Below are 21,556 nucleotides of genomic sequence, written 5' to 3'. Positions count from 1 at the left end.
CTTCTAAGATGTCTGCTTCTGAGGCTATAGAAACCACATTAAAAACTTGGGTGAACACCTCACCAGCTTTTTCTTCCTTCCATCTGCTTCAATTATTTCATGCATGGGCTTTCTTCATTTCTAACCCAATTGGGTTCACACCTTGACCTTCCTTCTCATCTTGCCCTATTGGATTAGGGAACCCAGCTTCATAAAATTTACCTACTTGGAAACTAGGCAGTTCTTTCACAGGTTCCAAGAATTGCAGATGCAAACATAAGAATGTCAACAGGGCCCTTAAGACTGCACAACTGCATGGGGAGCTGTTCATAGCTTAGTCTACAGGATAAGCTGCCTGAAGTTGTACATTTCACAGCCTACAAGACTGTGTGTCCACCCTGGGCTTCAATCCAAGGCTTACCCAAGGCCAATGCACACCATGGCAGGAACCACAGCACTACCTTGGTCAACCTGCCTGTCCAGGAGAGAGAGGGTTAGACACAGTGCTTGGCACACAGTAGGTGCTCCACAAATATTTGTTGAAAAGGAGACATCTGGGTGACTTGTGACTTGTAAATCATGAAAGTCCCATAAGTTGCAAATGCATCTGACTTGTTCTAGTACAGTAACTGAGTATGAACCTCTAAGAACTGCCAGAGGATGAGTGGATCTTCTCCCCTTGTTTGGAGTTGGCACAGATACAGGCTCTTCAGTCCATTCACTCCACTTTCAGTCCAACTGAACAAACTTTTATTGAATACCTACTATACAATGGCAAGACTGGCAAGACACAGTTTCTGCTTTCAGGGAATTCAAAATCTAGTACAGAGAGAGTCATTAAAGAGCCATTTATAACACAGTGTTAAACAAGCAATAACATAACTGTGCAGAAATATACAGATGTCAAATAAAGGAGGGAGTAATTTATTTTGTCCTGGGGAGTCAGGCCAGGCTTTATAGAGGAAGTGGCCTAGAACCAGAGTTTTGAGAGATGATTGGATTTGTTTGGTGATGACAGAAGGAACAGCATACACAAAGGCATGGAGGAATGAAATGTCATGGGAAAGGAGCTAGTTAAATTTTTCTGGGGCTTAAATGATGAATTACTAAATGACAGAAGAGGTCAGCTGGGGCCAGGCTTTTTTTTTTTAATTAAATTATTTTATGTTGAGAGAATTGTAAATTCATATGCAGTTTTAAGAAATAATACAGAGATCCTATGTACGTTTACCTAGTTTCCACCAATGGTGACATTTTGTAACGCTATAGTACAAGATCACAACCAGTATGTTATCACTGATGCAGTCAAGATCTCTCCATCACCACAGAGATTCCTCATGTTGTCTTGTTGTTATAACCATACTCATTTTGCTTCCACCTCTACCCCCTTTAACCTCTGACAGCCACTAGTCTGTTTTCTCTTTCTATAATTATGTCATTTCATGCGTATTATACAAATGGAATCATATGATATGTAACCTTTGGAGACTGGTTTTTCTCATTCACCATAATACTCAGAAGATTCATCCAGATTGGTGCATGTATCAACAGTTTGCTCCTTTGAGTATAGTTTGAGTAACAGTCCACAGTATGGATGTACCGCAGTTTGTTTAACCATTCATTCATTGGAGTACATCTGGGTTGCTTCCAATTTTTTGCTATTATGAATAAAGCTGCTATAAACATTCATGTGCAGATTCTTATGTGAATATAAGTCTTCGTTTTTCTGGAATAAAACATGCAACTGCTGAGTCATATGGTAGTTTTTAAGAAACAACCAAATTATTTTTCAGAGTGGCTGTTCCACCAGCAACGTATAAGCGATTCAGTTTCTCTGCATCCTAAGCATTTGCGGTGATCACTACTTTTATTTTAGCTGTTCTGATAGGTGTGTAGTGGTATCTCATTGTGGTTTTAATTTGCATTTCCCTAGTGGCTAAGATGTTGAAAATCTTTTCATGTGTTTATTTGCCTTCTGTATATTTTCTTTGGTGAAATGTCTGTTCATGTTCTATGGGTTGTTTGGTTTTTTACTGTTGATTTTTGAGAATTCTTTATATATTCCAGATATTAGTCTTTTGTTGGATATGTGATTTGCAAGTATTTTCTCACACTCTGTAGAATGTCTTTTTATTCTAATAGTCTTTAATAGCACACACACTTTTAATGTTAATGAAGCCCAATTTATCAATTTTTTCTTTTATAGATCATGCTTTTGGTGCCAAGTTTATCTTTCCTTGCCCTAGCTTGCAAAGGCTTTCTATGTTTTTTCTAAAAGCTTTATAGTTTTACATTTAAGCCCATGAACTACTTTGAGTTAATTTTTGTTCAAGGTATAAGACAGGTCGAGGTTCATATTTTTGCCTATGGATGTCCAATACTCTGGCACAATTTGTTGAAAAGGCCATATTTCCTCCATTAAATTACTTTTGCACCTGTGTCAAAAATCAATTGGGCATATTTTTATGTATCCATTTCTGGGTTCTTTATTCTATTCCACTGATTATCCTTTCACCAATACCACTTAGTCTTGATTACTGTAGTTATATATTAGGTCTTAAAATTGAGTAGACAGAGTCCACGCACGTTATCCTTCTTTTTCAAAATTCTTTAGCTGTTCTACTTCCTTTGACTTTCCAAATACATTTTAGAATACTCTCTCATCTATATCTCTAAAAATTCGTGGTGGAATCTTGATAGGAATTGTATTAAATCTGCACTTCATTATATTACTATGTTTCATCTTTCAGTCCATGAACACAGTATCTCTACTTATTTAGATGTTATTTAATTTCTTTCATGAGCACTTCATAGTTTTCAGCATACAAGTCTTATACAGGTTTTGTTAGGTTTATATCTACATATATCACCCTGTTTTGAGCAACTGTAAATACTACTGTATCATTAGCTTTAGTGTCTAGTATATAGGAATACAATCGATTTTGTGTGTTTATCTTGTCTCCTGTGACCTTGCTGAACTCAGTTATTAGTTCTAGGAATTTTAATCATTAGATTCCTTGGAATTTTCTACATAGACTATCATGTCATCTGCAAAAGGGACCATTTTGTTTCTCCCTCTCTGATCTGCATGCGTTTTAAATTTCCTTTTCATCCCTTATTGCACTGGCTAGAACTTTCAACACTATGTTGATTAAGAGTGGTGTGAGTGGACATTCTTGCCTTTTTCTCATTTTTAAGTGAAAAGCATCAATCTTTTGCCCTTAAGTGTAATGTTAACTGAAGGTTTTTTTGTAGATGCTCTTTATCAAATTGAGGAAGCTCCCCTAGATTCTTATTTCCCTGAGAGTTTTTATCATGAATGGATGTTGAATGTTGTCAAATGTTTTTTCTGCATCAATTGATATGATCAAGTAATTTTTCTTCTTTAGCCTGTTAATATAATGGTTTACACAAACTGATTTTAAAATACTGAATGATCCTTGTATCCCCAGAATTAACCCCATTTAGTTGCGGCATATAATTCTTTTCATATATTATTGGATTCTATTTGCTAATATTTTGTCAAAGACTTTTACATCTATATTCACAAGATACTGGTCTATAATTTTCTCTTTTAATACTATCTTTCTCTGGTTTTGGTATCAAGACAACGCTAACTTCATAATTCAATTGAGAATGTTCCCTCCTCTTCTATTTTCTGGAAAAAAGTGTTTAAAATTGATGTTAATTATTTATTAGAAATTTGGTAAAATTTTCCAGTCCCATCATCTGGGCCTGAATATTTCTTCTGGGGGGGAAAAAATTTTTAGTTACATATTCAACTTCCTTAATAGTTACAAAGTTATAAGGCTATTCAAATTATCTATTTCTGTTGTAGTTGTAGTTTCTGTTTTTCAAGAAAATGGCCCATGTCATCTAAGTTGTCAAATTTATCTGTGTAATGATGTTCACAGTATTCCCTTATTATCCTTTTGATATCTACATGGTCTTTAGTGATACCTCTGTTTTATTCCTGATATTCATAATTTATGCCTTCCCTCTTTTTTCCTTTGCTAGACTTGCTAGAGGTCTGTCAATCTTATTGATCTTCCAAAACCAGCTGCTGTTTCCTTGATTTTCTCTACTATTATTGTTCTGTTTGCAATTTCACTGATTACTGCTTTTATCTTTACTATTTCCTTTTCCTTTTTTCCTTTTCTCCTGCTTGATTTAGGTTTTTCCTTTTGTTCATCTCTCTTTTTCTAGGTTCTTGACATAGGAATTTAGATTATTGATTTTGGACTTTTCTTATTCTCTAATGTATTCATTCAATGCTACACATTTCCCTGTTTGAAAAAAACAGAGCTGAGCACCACAAATTTTGATATATTGCATTTTTATACTTGTTCAATTTGATATATGTATTTTTTTACCTCCCTTACGACTTCCTCTTTGACCCATGGATTACTTAGAAGTGTGTCATTTAGTTTCCAAGTGTTTAGAGATTTTCCTCTTATCTTTCTCATATTAATTCATAGCTTGATTCCATTGTGGCTGAATAATACAGTCTGCATTATCTCAGTTCTTTTAAATTTCTTGAGGTTGTCTTATAACCCAGATATGCCTATCTTGGTATATGTCCTATGGGGGCTTTTAAAAAAATGCACATTCTGAGGTTGTTGACTGGTGTGCTCTATAAATAGCAATTAAATCCTGTTGGTTGATGATATTATTAACTTAGTATTCTATAATCTTGCTGATTTTCTAAGTATTCTGTCTACTGTTAAGAGAGAAGTGTTAAAGTCTACAAACATAACTGTAGATTTGTCTATTTCTCATTTTAGTTCTAGCAGATTCTACTTTACATATTCTGTAATTCTATTGTTTAGTGCATAAACATATAGGGTTGCTATGTCTTCTTGGTGGGTTGACCCTTTTATCAACATATAATGTCCCTTCCTGCCTCTGAATTTCCTTTGCTCTGAACTCTACGTTATCTGATGCTCATATAGCCACTACAGCTTTCCTTTGATTAATGTTTGCATGAGCTGTCTTTTTCCATCTACTTTCAACCATCTATATGGTTATATTTGAGGTGAATTTTTTATAGACAGCACATAGTTAGGTCATGATTTTTAATCCATGATGCCAATTGTTGTCTTTTAATTGCTGTGTTTAGACCAGTTATATTTAATGTACTTATTTATATGTTGGGGCTTATATCTGCCATTTTATTTTTTGTTTTCTGTTTGTTTTCTCTGTTTTTCATTTCTCTATTTTCTTTTTCCTGCCTTCCTGTGGTTTGCTTAAACATTTTTTAGAATTCCATTTTAATTTATCTAGAGCTTATCTCTTTATATAAGATAATCTAAGTGGTTGTACTAGATATTACACTACACATTAATAATATAAGTAACTTATCACAGTCTTCCGGTGTTATAATTTTACCCATTCAGATAGTACAAAGACCTTACCTCCCTTTACATCCCTTTACTGTTCCCTGTTTATAATATAATTGTACTAAATATTTCCTCTACATACATTTAGAGCCACATCAGATAATGTTATAATTTTTGCTTCAACCACCAAACATAATTTAGAAAATGCAAGAGGAGAAGGAAACCCTATTGTATTTACCCATATTGTTACCCAGTGTGTTCTTTCTTCCTTCCTGATGCTCCAAGTTTCCTTCTTTTATTGTTTTCTTTTTATTTAGAGAAATTTCTTTAGTTATCCTTTTAGAGTAGGCCTGCTGGCAAGAAATTCTCTTAGTTTTCCTTCATTTTATAACATCTTTATTTCCCCTTCATTCCTGAGTAATACTTTTGCTGGTTTTTGGATTCTAGGTTGACAGTTCTGGCCTTTTAGCACTTGGAAAAATATTATGCCTCCATGGCTTCTGATGAGAAATCTGCTGTCATTCAAATTGTTTTCCCCCTATAAGTGAGTTGCCTCTTTTCTCCGGCTGCCCTCAAGATATCTCTTGAGTTTTTAGAAGTTTAATTATGATGTATCTTTGCATGGATTTCTTCAGGTTGATCTTGTTTGAGCTGACTTCCTTTGACACAGACCCAGCAGAGGAAGAGGGTGCACCATGTATTGCTGCCACATGGAGGTAGAAGTCCAAGTTCCCCATTGGGCTTTCACTGCTCCATTGACATCTGAGGAAGGAAGAACTTTGTTATTGCTGGGAGGGGGTGAGAGTTCCAGCTCCCCACATGGTCTCTACTGACACTGTGGTAGGGATGACCTCATTACCACTGGGCAGTGTTGTAAGTCCTGGTTCTCTACTAGGCCTCCTCTGACACCACCCCAGCAGGGAGGAAGAGAGACACCTGGTTACCGTGAGTCGGAAGTGGCAGTCCATGTTCCCCACATGTTCTCCACTGACATCGTGATGGGAGGAAGGCTGGTGTTGATGAGAGTTCTAGTTCCCTACCTGACTTTCTCTGAGACCACCTCAGCAAGGGTATTGAGATACCTTGTTACAGCCTTGTAAGGTGGACATCCAGGTTTCCTGGTCAGCCTTTTCCAGCATGAGTGAGATTGGGGCCACTGTTTTTCTGTGATGTTTGGCTGGAGTACAGCAGTTATTGTCTACATTATTGTATAAATTGTCTAAGTCTTCTGTCTTGCTAGGCTTCCCCTTTCCTGGCTCTTGGGTAGAAAGAGCAGAGTTTTGTTGGAGCTCCTTTTTTGCTTGTTCCTGTTGGCATTTCCAAGATTCTGGCTTTTTCAGCTCTAAATCTAGGATATATAAGGCAAAAAGAAAACCTAAGAAACTCACCACCACATCGTTTCTTAGGTTCCAAGGCCTTTAGTCAGTCCATCTTTTTCTGTCCACCTTCAGAGTCCTCTTTTTTTGTTGTTCTGTATATAATTCCCCGGGCTGTTAGTTGCACTTTGTGGGAGAAATAGGGAAAAGTCTTCCATCTTCCTATATGCAGACGTAGTAAGACTTTTAAGAAGAGGAATGACATGGTCAGATTTATCTTTTGAAAGATTGCTCTGGCAGGGAGGAGAATTGATTTCACAGAGGAAGATGGAGGCTCAGTGGAATCTATTACATAAGGGATGATAAGGACCTAAAATAAAGCTGTGTCAGTGAGAATAAAGTAGAAAAATATGAAGGAGACAATTCAGGAGATAGAATCAGTGGAATTTGGTGACTGAAGAGGAGAAAGGGGATACATGTATGATTTGTAGGTTTCTAGTTAATGTTGTCTAGTGAATAGGATGGTACCAGTTCAATTAGGACGCGAGTAGGAACTTGTATAGAAATGAGAAATGATGAGTCCAGTTTGGGGACTGTTCATTTTGAGGTTTTCATTTCTTCCATCTTTGTTTCATAAATAAGTTTGGCAGCTTCGTTGTGATAATTTTCCATCTTAAATATGCTTCCTTCCACTAGAAGATCAAAGAATGGATGCTACCCTTTTGCTTAAAATCTAGCTCTCCAAAGAAGGTACACAAATGGCAATAAGCATATTAAAAGATGACAAACATCATTAGTCAATGGAGGAATGCAAATCAAAGACACAATATGATAACACTTCACACGTACTACATTTAAAATTTTTTTTTTAAATAACCATATCATGTGTAGGGGAGGATCTGGAGGAATTGGAACCTTCATCCATTGTGGGTGGGAACATAAAATGGTGCAACCACTTTGAAAAACAGTTTGGCAGTTTCTCAAGATGTTGAATTTAGAGTTACCATATGATTCAGCAATTCTAATCCTAGGTGTATATATATACAAGCTAAATAAAAACATGCACCCATATAAAAACTTATACAAAAATATTCATAGCAACATTATTCACAATAGGCAAAGAACAGAAAAAACCCAAATGCCCATCAACTGATGAAAGGAAAAATAAAATGTAGTACATCCATACTATAGATTATTCAGCAATAAAAAGAAATGATACTGTTACACGTGCTACAACATTGATAAACCTTGAAAACATCATGCTAAGTCAAAAAAAGCCAGTCACAATAGACCACATGTTATATGACTCCATTTACATAAAATGGCCAGAATAGGCAAATCTACAGAGAGAAGAAGTAGAGGAAGTGGTAATTAAAGTAGATTAAGGACGAGCAGTATGGGTCTCAGAATGGAGAGTAACTGCTAGTGGGCACACGGTTTCTTTTTGAAGTGACAAAAATTTTCTAAAATTATAGTATGCTGATGATTCACAATCCACAAATATACTAAAAACCATTGAATTGTACACTTAAAATGGGTAAACTTTATAGTATATGAATTATGTCTCAATAAAGCTGCTTTTATTTTTAAAAATTAAATAGCAATTAAATATTCTTTTTAATTTTTAATTATGAATGAGAGAAATAATGGGCAATCCTTTTTTCCTGCATTCATTCTTCCGTCTGGGTTCAATGGTTTTCTTCCTGAAGTACATCCTTTAGTAGTTCTCTCAGCAAGGACATGTGTTTGGTAAATTCTCTCAGAATGAGTTTGCCTGAAAAATGTCTTCATTTTCCCCTCACTCTTAGATGATATTTATCTCAGTATAGAATTCTAGGTTGAAATTATTTTTACCTTATCACTACAAAAATATTATTCCATTTGTCTTCTGATTTCTAAATATGCTGTTGGGAAGGCTACAGTCAGTTTAATGATTAATCATTGGTGGATATATCAGTTAGGATTACATATGTCTGAATAACAGACACTCAAAATTCCAGTAGATTAAACAAGATAGAAGTTTATATCTCTATTATGTAGAAATCTATTATGTAAAAATCAGAGATAGAAGTTTATGTCTCTGTTGTGTGAACTGTAGCCATTTCAGAACTGATACAGCAGTTCTGTTCCACAAAATCTTCAGATTACCACCCTACCAACTCCTGGGTGTGGGCATTATCTTTGTCCAAGATGGCAGCTAGACCTCTATGTATTATTACATTTGTGTTCCAGGCAGTAGGATGGAAAAGGGTTAAAGAACACAGGGTGCACAAACGTCTAAAGAAAGTTTCTAGAAACCTTTCCCTGACAGTGCTGCTTACATCCTATTGACCAGAACTTAGTTATAAGGTCACACCTAGTTCAAGGGGACCTGGGAAACTCTAATTTTGGGGTATGGAGACATAGACCCAGCTAAAAAATGAGGTTCTTTTAATAAGAACTTCTAAACTTGTAGTCTCAGACACAGTGGGTAACCTGTCTTATCTCCAATTATCTTTAGGATTTTCTCATTGTCTATGACATTCTGGACTCTCATTATAAGGTGTCTGCCAATAGGTTAATTTTTATTTTCCTGCTTGAAACTAGGTATGATTCATATCACTAATCAATTCTGGAAAATTCTCAGCCATTAGATCTTCAATTGTTACTTTTCCACATTCTCTCTGGTCTTGCATTCTGGAGTTGCTATTTGAAGTGTGCTGGACCTTCTCATTCTATATTCCATGTTGTTTAAACAGTCTTTCATGTTTGCTGTTTCTCTCAGCTACATTCTGGATAACCTCCTCAAATAAATCTTTCTTCTGGTTCATTATTTCTCTTTTTAGTCCTATTCAACACAGTTGGATAAACTGTGTTTGGGTTTTGTTTCATTGGGGTTTTTAATGCTATCTTTTACATTTCTTGAAGTTCCGTAGGTTATCTTAAAATTTTTCCATTTTTTTCCCCAAGGTCTTGTTCCTTCCTTAGAGTTTCAATCTATTTAATATTTTCAGTCATTTTTAAATAAACCTAGTCTATATTTGCTTTAAATTTGTCATTGTATTACACGTTGAACATCCCTAATCTGAAATTAGAAATCTGAAATGCTCCAAATTCAAAACTTTCTGAATGCCAACATGACACCACAAGTGGAAATACCACACCTGACCTCATGTGACAGGTCACAGTTCAATGATGGTTCAGTGTTCACAAACTTTGTTTCATGTACAAAATTGCTAAAAATATTATATAAAATTACCTTCAGGTTGTGTTTAAAAGCATATATGAAACATAAATGAATTTCATATTTAGACTTGGGTCCCATCCCCAAAATATCTCCTTATGTGTATGAAAATATTCCAAAATCTGAAAAAGTTCAAAATCCAAAACACTTCTGGTCCCAAGAATTTCAGATAAGGGATACTCAACCTGCATCTCAAGTTCTTAGGGTTCTAATTGTCTGTGTTCACTGACTCTTCCTCATCATGGTGGATTGCTGCCCCGTATGAGTTTTGTTTTGTTTTGTTTTGTTTTTTAATATGGACTGTAAACTCATGTTTAATTGGTCTTGTTTTCTCTGTGACGTAGGTTATATTGCAAAAGATCTTTGCATTTGATTCTGCCATTATTAGCCCAGAACCAATTTTCATTAATTTCTTAGTCTGAGAGGGTTCCTAGACCATTCAGGTATTTTCAATTGCCCAGGGAAGACTTTTCCTCAAGAGCCAGAAGAGGCAAACAAGTTCCTTTATTACCTCCCTATGACAATGGGTGTATTTTGTTTTCCTGATTCTTCTTTTATTGAGGATGTAGCCCTTTGTTTCTGTTATCTATTGCTGCATAACATATCAAGCCAAACAGTGGCTTCAAACCACAATTACCATTTATTTTGCTCACAAACCTGTACTTTGGGAAGGGCTCAGAGGTGGAAAGACATACACAGTCTCTGTTTCCTCACAGCATGGTGACAGTGCTCTAAGAACAAGCATCCCAACAGGCGGCAGGTGGAAGCTGCCTCACCTTTGATGATCTAACTCTGCAAGTCACATCATATCATTTCTGCCACATTTACAGGCCACCCAGACTCAAGGGGAAAAAACACAGGCTTCACATCTCAGTGGGAGGCTTGTCAGCATCACATTACAAGAAGAGCATGTGGGATGGAAGATATAGTTGCAAATATTTTTGGAAAACACAATCTGCCATTTGTTTCAAGAGTCCGAGTTTGGGCAGAAGTCTCAGATCCAATTCCCTGCTCTGTACAGCCCAGGACCTTATCGCCTTTCCCCATGTAGATGTTAAAACATGTGTTGCCAGATTCCATGGACTTAGCAGCACCACCCCCATGCAGCCTAGCTGTGGAATCAGCACACATGTTTACAGCTCACTGTACTGATATTAAATTCCCCCTTCATTTCTAGCACCTGTGGAGTTCCCTTTCTTTATTGCAAGTTTAAGTGTGCATTTAAAAGTATTTTTAAAATATTTTACTCAGCATTTCTATGTCCTGGTAAACTCAGGCTACTCTAGTCTATCTCTTGCTGGAACCATAAACGTCATCTTAACTTTATTCAAAAGAGTATACATTGAGAGGGTGGAGGAAGAGGGACTTGGAGTACAATAGTCAAGCCACGTCTTCCTCACTCTCCCTGGGGTGACATTACACAAAAAAATTTCTAGTCAGATTTTTAAATTATGTAAGCTTGTACACAAGTAGCAAGGAGTAAATATTTGTTATTATCTCAGCAGGTAGTACGGCAATTCCCATTAAGGGGGAAGAAACCGGTCTGTGTTTAGGCAAAAAGAAATTGAAAGGAGTCGAAAGTGAGATGCTGAGGGTAAGGGTGTCAGCAGACCCCAAGGCAATAAAGGGATGGTTAAGCTGTTTTACACGAGAAACCTGAGGAGTGTGTCTTGATTCCTAAGAGGGAGGTGGAAATAAAGGGTAAAGAATGGAGGAAGGAGAGGAGAGAAGGATCAAGAGGTGGTAGGCCAGGAGCTGCAGGAGCAAACGGTAGTAGGATGGCTGAAAAGACTGTTGAGAATGAGTCTATGAATTTACATGGTTTGCATGCACCTGCAGTGCACATTGCTGGTCTCTCTCGTTGATCCCTTCTCAATCTTTGGTCAAGTTCTGCTTTGACCAACAGCCTTTGGTTACTCTGGAGGAAGAGAAGATGAAGGGGCTTTGTAGCACATCTGAGACTCTGCCCAAGAGATATGAAGATGGCCACAGCATATAGAAGAAAATGATCAACTGAGGTGGGAAATCAGGGTAAGGAAAACACCACCATGCCAGGCATTCACAGAGCATCAGGGAATGCACCGAACTTCCAAAGTGCACACAACAGCAATTTGAGGCTATTTACCTAGATCTCAATGGCCTAGGAGCTTCCAGCTGACAGCTGGGTTACATATCATCCACAAACACCTAGAAGCTACATGTAGTATCAACAGCCCACTGGTGGACCAGTGGCTAACATATTAGAGATCAAGGGATACAATGGACATATTTCAAAGAGAGAAAGGCAGAGTGAATCTCAGTGTCCCTATGCCCCATACACACCGGAGTCCATCACTCTGACTGTGACCATGAACCCAACCCCTTCCAGGACAAGGTGAATATTCCACTATTGGCTGGGTTCCTGCAGAGAGTTGGTGACCTCATGACAGGGATGTCATTCAGGGGATTTGAGTTTTAGATGGAGTGATAAGCATTGGACCACATGATTTTTATGCTCTACTCTAACTTGAAATCTTTCAGATCTAAGATAATGGCTTGATATATCTGTTGACTAAACCAAGCTGATCTGCTTAACTGATAATGACTGTGTTTGATGAAGGCGGTGGAGAAAGGGGGTAAGATAGAGCGGTGGAGCCCCCTTGTGGGCTAGCACAGAAATTGTGGGTGAACACAGTTGAGAAGTAACTGGTTCTGAAGCACAAACGTGTTGTGATAAAAGCCAAAGCTTAAGGACAAAAGCTACAGGTCATCGTGGGGTGGCAGGGGGGGCGGGGTGCGGGGAGTGATTATAGATGTAGGTAAGAAGCCAGTGGACCAGCCAAGCAGCTCTTACAATGACCTTGTTGTGGAAAAGAGGTCGAGATGAGGTGGGAAGTGATTTTAGAAAGAGAAGATTCAATTCAAGAAATGACATGGAGCCAGTTCCAAGGGTTGGGTGGTAGGACCTTTAGACCATCTCCCCACAATCTCCACCAGCACCCCCCAACCCTGCCAATAAAAATAAAATAATAATAATAACATTATTCTTTGATAAGAACAATTTTCTTCTCCATCTTCTGTATACATGATTTCAAGCAGCTATTATTCTGTAACAGATACGCCACATGGAAACAATGTGCTGCCCTGCACCCTGCCTCTGCCTCCACCTCCCCCACCACACAGTCCTTTCAACCAGTGCATTGGTTCCCAAACACAGATTTCTGGGACCCCAAGAGTTTCTGATTCAGCAGATCTGGGATGGGGCCCAGGAACTTGCATTTCTAATAAGTTACCAAAAACTCCCCTAAGCCTCTCACATACAGAAATTCTGGAGTTGCTATGGTTAAAGATGACTTTTTGTTGGAATAAGTGGGAAATAGAGATGCTCAGTTCTTGAATAGTGTTGAGGTGGGACCTAGGATCTAAGGTTTTTAAAAATAGTTAGAGTTGTTTAAGACAAATCAAGAAATCTCCAAATCCACTTCCTGTCTTGTTCTAGCTCTCCGCCCTCCCGCCCCATTTTTAAGCTTTATCAAGATTTATAGTTGATATACAAAACTTTCACATATTTAAAGTGTGTATTTTGATGATTTGGGGCATATGTATATAAACCTGTGATACCATCACCACAACCAAGGTACTGAGCATATCCATCACTTCCAAAAGTTTTCTTCTGTTCTTTTGTGTAATTTATTTGGTTGGTTGGCTGGTTTTTGTGGGAAAAAATCTTAACACAAGAGCTAAGCTCTTAACATATTTTAAAGTGCACAATACCGTACTGTTAATACAGGAATTATGCTGTACAGCAGATCTGTAGAACTTATTCATCTTATGTAAGTGAAACTTTATACCCATTTAGCGACAATTTCCCATTTGCTCCTCCTCCCTCCCACGGAATAGAACAGAACCACCATTCTATTCCGTGCCTCTGTGACTTTGGCTATTTTAGCCTGCCATGACTCCCTGAATGCACCAACCTCATCTGTCCTAGGCCCTTTTATATGGCTCTGCCTCATCATATACATGCCCCTGAGAGCTCTGAAAGCCCAGCCACTAGCCACAGCCCCCAGCACACAGCATTGCTCCGTCCTTCCTCCACCCATTTTATCTTCTTCTTTTTGTCCTCATCATCCTGGTTCCATAACCCATCCACACCTAACGCAAGCTCCTGCTGTGTGCCACAGACCCTCCTAGCTGTAACAATCCATCTAGAAGAGTCCTCTGGCTGGACCTAGCTCTCTCTCAAACATGATTTTGAGTTTGCCCTGGGGCTCCACACATGGCGTCACCATGTAACAGGGGCTGCCTGGCTCGCTAGTCCAACCCCAGCACCCACCCCACTGCACACCCCTGCCCGCCCCTGCCCACCTCTGCCCTGTACAAAAGTACCAGGGGCTTCATCACTCACCCACCCTAAGTACTCTAGCTCTTCCACAGGAACCTATTTCCAACAATGCCCGGATTTTATCTCCCAAAGTAAAAAATGCCAAATTTGAAGGCATTACTAATTCGTCTCCATTTTTCTTATTGCTTTTGGTAATACAGTAGTCCCCGCTTATCCTCAGGATTTACGTTCCAAGGCCCCCAGTGGATTTCTTAAAGCGAGAATAGTATCCAACCTGACTGCCATCAACCGGAACACGACTCTGTTCATGTCTCCTACTCACAAATTTAATGCCTCTCCCGTCTTAATTAAGCACTTATCATGCACTGTGGCTGTAACTTGTCTTTCGAGGTATGACAGCAACACTAGCATAAATTTCTTTTTCCTTCTTTACAATTTCACAGATAGAAAATTCATTCTCACCGTGGATCTTAGCAACCTCAGCATACGATTTTTTTTTCTCTCTTTCCTTATTAAGTCAAGAACTTTCACCTTTTCGCTTAAAGGAAGCACTTGACGGCTTCTCTTTGGCATATCCGAATTGCCAGCGTTGCCACTCTTGCACTTTGGGGCCATTAAGTAAAATCAGGGTGATTTGAACACAAGCACTGCGACGTTGCCACAGTTGATGTGATAAACCAACTGGCTACTAAGTGACTCAAGGGCAGGGAGCGTCCACAGGGTGGATTCGCTGGACAAAGAGAGGACTCGCGTCCTGGGTGGGATAGCACAAGATTGCATCACGCTACTCAGAACAGTGTGCAATTTAAAACTTGAGAATTGTTTATTTCTGGAATTTTCCATTTAATATTTTCAGACCATGGTTGACCATAGGTATGAAAACTGGGAAAGCAAAACCACAGGTAAGGGGGGACTGCTGTATTTTCTTTTCAAAGATTGCTCACCTCAGGGGAGAAATAGTCTCCCCTCAGTCAGGGAAGCAATCGGAACCCCGGAAGGGAGCTTCCCAGCTACACAAGCCTTGTGGCCACTGTCCCCCTCTGCACAGTCTCCACCAGTGCCCTGGACCCCTCAACAACAGCTCTGTCCAATGCACTGAACACAGCCTCTTGTGGGGACAGAGATGCCACCAAAATCTGGGCTTTTTCTGCCACACTGTGGCCATGTCTGAACACTACATGTGGCCTTTATTCCCTTACATATGGTACTGGGGTTTTATATTATAATTATTTAGAAGTTACCTTCTCTACCTATTAACCCCATTCACTCCAAGCCTCAGCTAATGCTCGTCTTCTCCAGGAGGACTCCCCCAAATCCACCCCACCCCAGGCTGGCTGAGATCTTCCCCTCCACATTTCCCATCTCCTCCTACCAATCCCTCGGATTTCCCTCCACACGCCGTCTCCCTGATTAGCTTGTGAGCTCTCTGAAGACAAACTTACTCATCCGTGTACCTTCTAGCACAGGGCCCAGCACAGAAAAGTCTTCAATAATATATGGAAAAGGAAGGAGGGAATGGAGTAAGAGAGGGAAGAAGGCAGGCAGGCTGATGACTCAGGGTAATCATATACATAATGAGCACACATACTCACAGAGCGTTTGTGGTACACAGGCGCTGTGCTTCACACAGAGCATCCCAGGTCATCAGGGCCAATGTCCCCCTCAGCTGCCCCAGCCCCACCCAGCCACCGAACGGCCCCTTCCTGTCAGGGGCCTCCTGGACCATCGTCCTTCCGCAGGGCATAGCCAACATGTGTTTGAGTGGTCAGTGACCATGTCACATGTTTTTAAGTATTTTAATGCTCACTTCTGCATGTGATTGTCCACAACAACTCTGGAAGCAAGTTCTAGTATTGTCCCAGAATCCAGGTAAGGAAAGTGTGGCTTATAGGGGTTAAATTACCTGCCCCAGGTCACATAGAATTCAGAATCCCTGGACACACAAGCCAAACCCAGGCCTGATCCCAGAGCTTACATCGCTGATAGCTTCTGAGGACTTCTCCACTAGCGTGTGGGAGGCCCGTGAGGGCATATTCTGGAAGGGTTTGCGGAGTGTGTGTGCCAGCAATGGGACAGTTCACAGCCGCTGTGACATTAGGATGAGAAAGAGCAGGGGAACAGGGTATGAGTTTACACAGTCTTCACTCAATACGCATTTGCTCCTACACCAGGCAGTCAATGCACAGCTCAGCCAGGTGAGGCCCTTGGAGTCAAGGAGTTGACCATCTAATGCAGAGACTGACAGACACATAAAACAGACATCTGCAGGAGGGCTCTCCAGGCCTGGAGCTGGAAGGCAGCCTCGCCAGCATCTCAGACAGCCGGCCAGCGAGGGGCCCACAGCCCCACAGCCAGCTGATTCCATCCCGGAAGTCCCAGATGCCGGTAGCCCAGCCACAGGGGGCTCCGGGAGCTCCTCACCTGGCTGGGCCCAGGCCTGGGCTGGGGGGTCCAGCTCTTCACGACACAGCCCTGGTCCCAGAGGCCATCCCAGCTCCAGAAGGAGGGTGAGAGGCCAGCCATATGTGGAAACCCTTCAAAGGCTCCCCCAGAATCACAGTCCACTCCTTAGGCTGGTACAGAGACCCCTCTTAACTCGACCCCATGCTGCCTCTCAGGCCAGTTTCCCCAAAGTGTAAGGCTCTTTTGTATCTGTGTGTTCCCACTGCCTTGGATGTGTTCCCTGTTCCCTCCTCACCTAGGGTAACCCCAAGCACCCTACAACACTCAGCACAAGCATCCTCTTCTTGGGGACACCTGATCTGACTCATTTAGAGGCCCCGCCCTGTATTCCCACCATCCCCACCTCCCACCCCCGTGCTGACCACTCTGCTAGACAGCACTTACCACCCTGCTGACTAGCTTCTCTGTCTCCTCCCACCAAGTCTTACATTGCTTGACAGCAACAATCTCATTTTAATCAGAATGTGTGTCCTTAGCACATAGTACAACGCTGGACCCATTCACAATGGTGAATGTTCACTAAGTATTTGGTAAATGAATGAACAAATGAAATAACCCCTTGTCCCTTCTGTTTACATACTGAGAATACACTTTCAGGTATCTGGGGTAAAAAACTTAAAAAGTCTTCTATCCATCATTTTCACTACAGTAAGAATGAATCACTATGTCCCTTCTCCAAAGGGGATTTGCATTTCAAATTGCTATGGTTTGAATGTTTGTGTCCCCTCCAAAATTCACAGGTTAAAACTTAATCCCCAATGCAACAATGTTGGGAGGTGGGGCCTTTAGGAAGGTGTTTGGGTCATGAGGGCTCATGAGTAGATTAATGCCATTATAAAAAGGCTTGATGGAGGGAGTTTGCTTGCTCCTGCCCCTCCACCTTCTACCATGGGAGGACACTGCGTTCCTCTCCACTGGAGCATACAGTAGGAGGACCCTTGCCAGATGCCAGTGCTTAATCTTGGACTCCCCAGTCTCCAGAACTATGAGACATAAATTTTTGTTGATTATAAATTACCCAGTCTCAGGTATTTTCTCATAGAAGCACTGAATGAACTAAGACAGAAATGTTCAAGTTTTTCCTTATTTTAAGGAATTTCTGCTAGCAGTGAGCTGGTGGCAGAGGGTGTTTGGAGAAGGTCTTCTCAACCCAGGTAGAAACAAGTGCAGTGATGGTCACTACAATATGGATCTACGAAGCTTGCCCTGTGCTGAGGCTGGAGCACCTCCACTATAGAGCTAGCAGACCCCCGAGTCCCCAAGCCACAGAAATGGCAAACCCTAGCCCCTTAGACCAGGAAGGAAGTACCGTGTATCAGTAACAGCCAGGATTTGAAGTCAGGAGACCTAGAATTCCAGCAGTGGGCAATTCTCAACCTTTTCTCTGAGCCTCCCTATTCTCATTTGCATTAATAATGTGAGATACCCATCAGCTGACATGAGGAGCATCAGCTGTCAGAGGGCTTTGCATGCAGCACCCACCTGAGATGCTCTGCAGCCTCCACCCGCCCACTGCAGAGAGGGGGCGGTTCCCACACAGCAGGGCTCCAGCCCCAGGACGGCGAGCCTAGTGACCCATCACCACAGCCAGGCCCTCGCCACCTCCCCACCCCAGCTCTGCTCTGCTGAGCCCCGAGGGCCCCGAGAGGCTCTGGCCTCCCACTCCCACCGCCCTGGCTCTGTGCTGGGCACTGCTCACTGTCAGAGCTTTACGGCCATCTCCCTGGATGCAAAGATTAGAGAATGCTGCAGTACTTTACCTTTCATCTCCAAAGAAAAGTCTGCCATCTAGATTCTCCCGACCTTCCCAAACTGAACACTCACACCACGAGGTGAAGGTCATTTCCAGTGTGGTCAAGTGAAGTGAGCATCCGTGGGATGATGCTACATTAAGGACTTTTTTTTTTCCTTCCGAAAAGCTGCCTAGTTTTTCCCTCTGTGGTATTGGCTGCAAAAAGATTTAGTAGCTCCTGTGCCGTCGGACTTCTTTCCAGGACATTGCATTAAGTCAGGAGATTCTTTTCTCCTTTCTTTTTCCTGAATCAGTCCAACCTAATTATTTTGCCCCTAATTATGTGTTTCTCATGTAGATATTTTTTTTTTTCTCATGTCCTCACTGATCTCTAGCTAATAAGCTTTCAAGTGACACAACCCAGTCACACAGTGGAAAAGCTGTGGAAGCTGTTTACAAGAGAAGTCTCCTCTTCTCTCTGTGAAGGGACCGCCTGCCTCACCCTCATTCTGGATTCGTGGTGCAAGAGCCCCATCCCCACCCCACACCTCTCTCAATGAACCTCAGGAATTCCTGTGGGGGTGCGGCCAGCACAGCGCGCACAGTGTGGTCAGGTTACGATTCCAGCTTATTAATTTGCCTGACTACCACTCGGGAGATGAAGAAATAAAGGGAAATAAAAGCATATTCATCATCCTCATTGAGCTGTGGGATGAAATACTTATTTTGGAAATAATGATTCCGGGTAGGAGGGCAGTGAAAAATGAGGCCCGTGAGAAGCGAGTGTTTTATTACACAATTTCTAAAATGTGAGCACTTAGTGCTCTTTCATTATCATACATTATTACAGTTCTATAAAAATCATTTCTAGGAAATCAATGCCAAAGTTTTGAAGCCTCCCAAAAAGAGCTAGAAGGCAAAGTTTAGAAAAAGCCCTCTAAATAGAGAAATGAGACTTGCGACTTGGCGTATTAAGATTTACTGTGGCAATATCCACACTCAGACCTGATCAGCCATCATAGTGACTGGGAATTTGTAGAGCTCCTCTTGTGCCACAACTTCAAAGGATTGCAATAGTTTTAGAAAGGTAATGACTTTCCTGTTTTTCAGATGGGAAAACTGAAGCCCAGAAAGTGTAAGCGAAGTGACTGTTGGCAAAAGCCAGAGAGGCAGTGATGGTGCTAGAAAAAAATCCATCGGTTTGGATTTACAACTCTACCACCTCTCCACTTGCTGCACGGCCAGTTTGGAGCACATCTTCACCCACCCTTGCTCAGGCTCTAGTATTTCCACTCCCTTCACTGCAATCCAGATTTTCATTCCAGCAAGTACATTAACTTGCTGTATAATTTGCTGATCACACTAGCACAGAAACACTGGGAGGCTTCGACTCCTGCTCTCTCATGGGAATCAAGACTTGCAGACAAAGGCATCAGGGAAACCACATGGCCAGCCTCAGCCTTAAGGAACATTCCGATGCCTAAGGGAAACCATTCAGTCTATCCGAGCTTCAAAATGTCACCCCACTAAGGTAAAACCAGTGGAGCGACCCATAAGTCCACCTTGGGTGGTGATGATGCCTTCATATGTGTGTAGACTCTGACAGCTACAAGCAATGCATGGACTCCTCTGGCTTTATCTTCATAAAAAGTTCATAAACAGGATATTGCTAGCACGGTGCTTCTTGCATTCTAACATAAACAGGAATCACATGGGGATTTGTGAAAATGCAGATTCTGATTCAGTAGGTCTGGGGTAAGGCAGCCTGAGGTTCCACATTTCTAAAAAGCCCCCAGATGATGTTGATCCTTCTGCTCTGAGGAACATAATTTAAACAGTAAAACCCTAAAGCACAGTTTGGAAACCACAGTTCTAAAGATTGAAAAGGCAATAGCAATGGTTAGTTCACCCACAATGGGGCTCCAGTGGAATATGAGCCAGTTGAAGACATCTCCTACATTACTGTCTTATTAACACCTGACGGGATTACAGGGTGTTCCACACAGGGGAAAACACCTCTGGAGAACGTGTTCTGATGGAGCCAGAAAAGGAATGAAATAAGATTTACTTACGGGAGAAGCGGGCAAGTGGTCTGGCATTCTTGTCTCCAGCCTCATTTGCAACTGGAAAAAAAAAAAAAACAAGATGCAATTAAAAACAAGGCAGGTGTGTCTGCATATGTGTCCAAGCTACAGCCAATCTTCTGGATGTTTTGACATTATGTTATATTTGAGAGTCTTTGTAAGTGGATAAAAGCAGCTTTACTCTTTCTCCTATATTTCTAAGGCCACTGTCAACACCTAAATGAGATCAAATGTCTCAATCATTCTGATTAAACATTTGGATAAAGCTGGAGAGGACCTAAACAACATCCAGTTTAAGATGCCTAGAGAAGTTAACTGGCTTACACCCACTTAGCAAGAGCCACGTGCACCAGATTTCCAAACTAGTGAATGTCCTTCACCCTCAAGATTCTTCGAACAGGAATGAGCTTCAACATGAAACGCACTCCCAGCACCGGAATGCGTCTGGTTTTCTGGGATCCATACGGGGTAAAGCCAAGGCAGGGATTTCAGACGATAACAACAAAGTTGGTTTTTGGTATGAAAGGTACTAAATGTAGATGGTAACAAACAGAGGAGTTCATACAGCGGGAGTCAGAGAAATGCCCAAGAAAACCTTACCCCTAAAGTTTCTCAGCAGGGCAGTTTGTCTCCTTTGAAAAGCCTCTATAATAAATAATTTATCATCATGCAGATAGAGTCATAATACCCCCTATAATTTATGAACCTATCTTCTTGGGTAAAAAAGACATCAGTTATCAAGGAGAAACACAAGTTTCACTCACTTTAAACACCACGTTTCATGCCCATAAATTTAGGTTATACCTCGGTTGTTTTGTGTAAACATGGTAGATAGATATCTGTGATCTACTTGAATGAACATCCAAAACAATCCAACAGGAAAAATCTGCTCATTTCAGCTCAGGAGAAACAGTCGATGCATAGGCCGAATAAAGGAGATTGCTAATGTAACCATGAATGTATGAGAAGTGGCCACAACAGAACAGAAGAAATACAGTAACTACTTCCTAAACTTATTACATCATTTTGCAAAGAATTAAAGGACTCAGAAAATTCCTTTCATCCTCTCACAAAGGTAAACATTTAAAAATGCACT

General features: G+C 40.8%; 1 protein-coding gene across 1 annotated transcript in view; it reads right to left on the bottom strand.

Moving 5' to 3' along the window:
* Nucleotides 1–21,556, bottom strand: part of PDE1C (phosphodiesterase 1C) — a 485,677-nt gene that overhangs the window by 389,547 nt on the left and 74,574 nt on the right. The window contains exon 2 of the mRNA XM_069461523.1: nucleotides 20,449–20,499. Coding sequence (XP_069317624.1) covers nucleotides 20,449–20,499 — 51 coding nt within the window. The remainder of the gene's footprint in view (nucleotides 1–20,448; nucleotides 20,500–21,556) is intronic.

This window comes from Eulemur rufifrons, chromosome 29 (genome assembly GCF_041146395.1).
Source record: "Eulemur rufifrons isolate Redbay chromosome 29, OSU_ERuf_1, whole genome shotgun sequence".
NCBI classification, from domain to species: Eukaryota; Metazoa; Chordata; class Mammalia; order Primates; family Lemuridae; genus Eulemur; species Eulemur rufifrons.
This window is presented reverse-complemented; position numbering and strand designations above follow the sequence as displayed.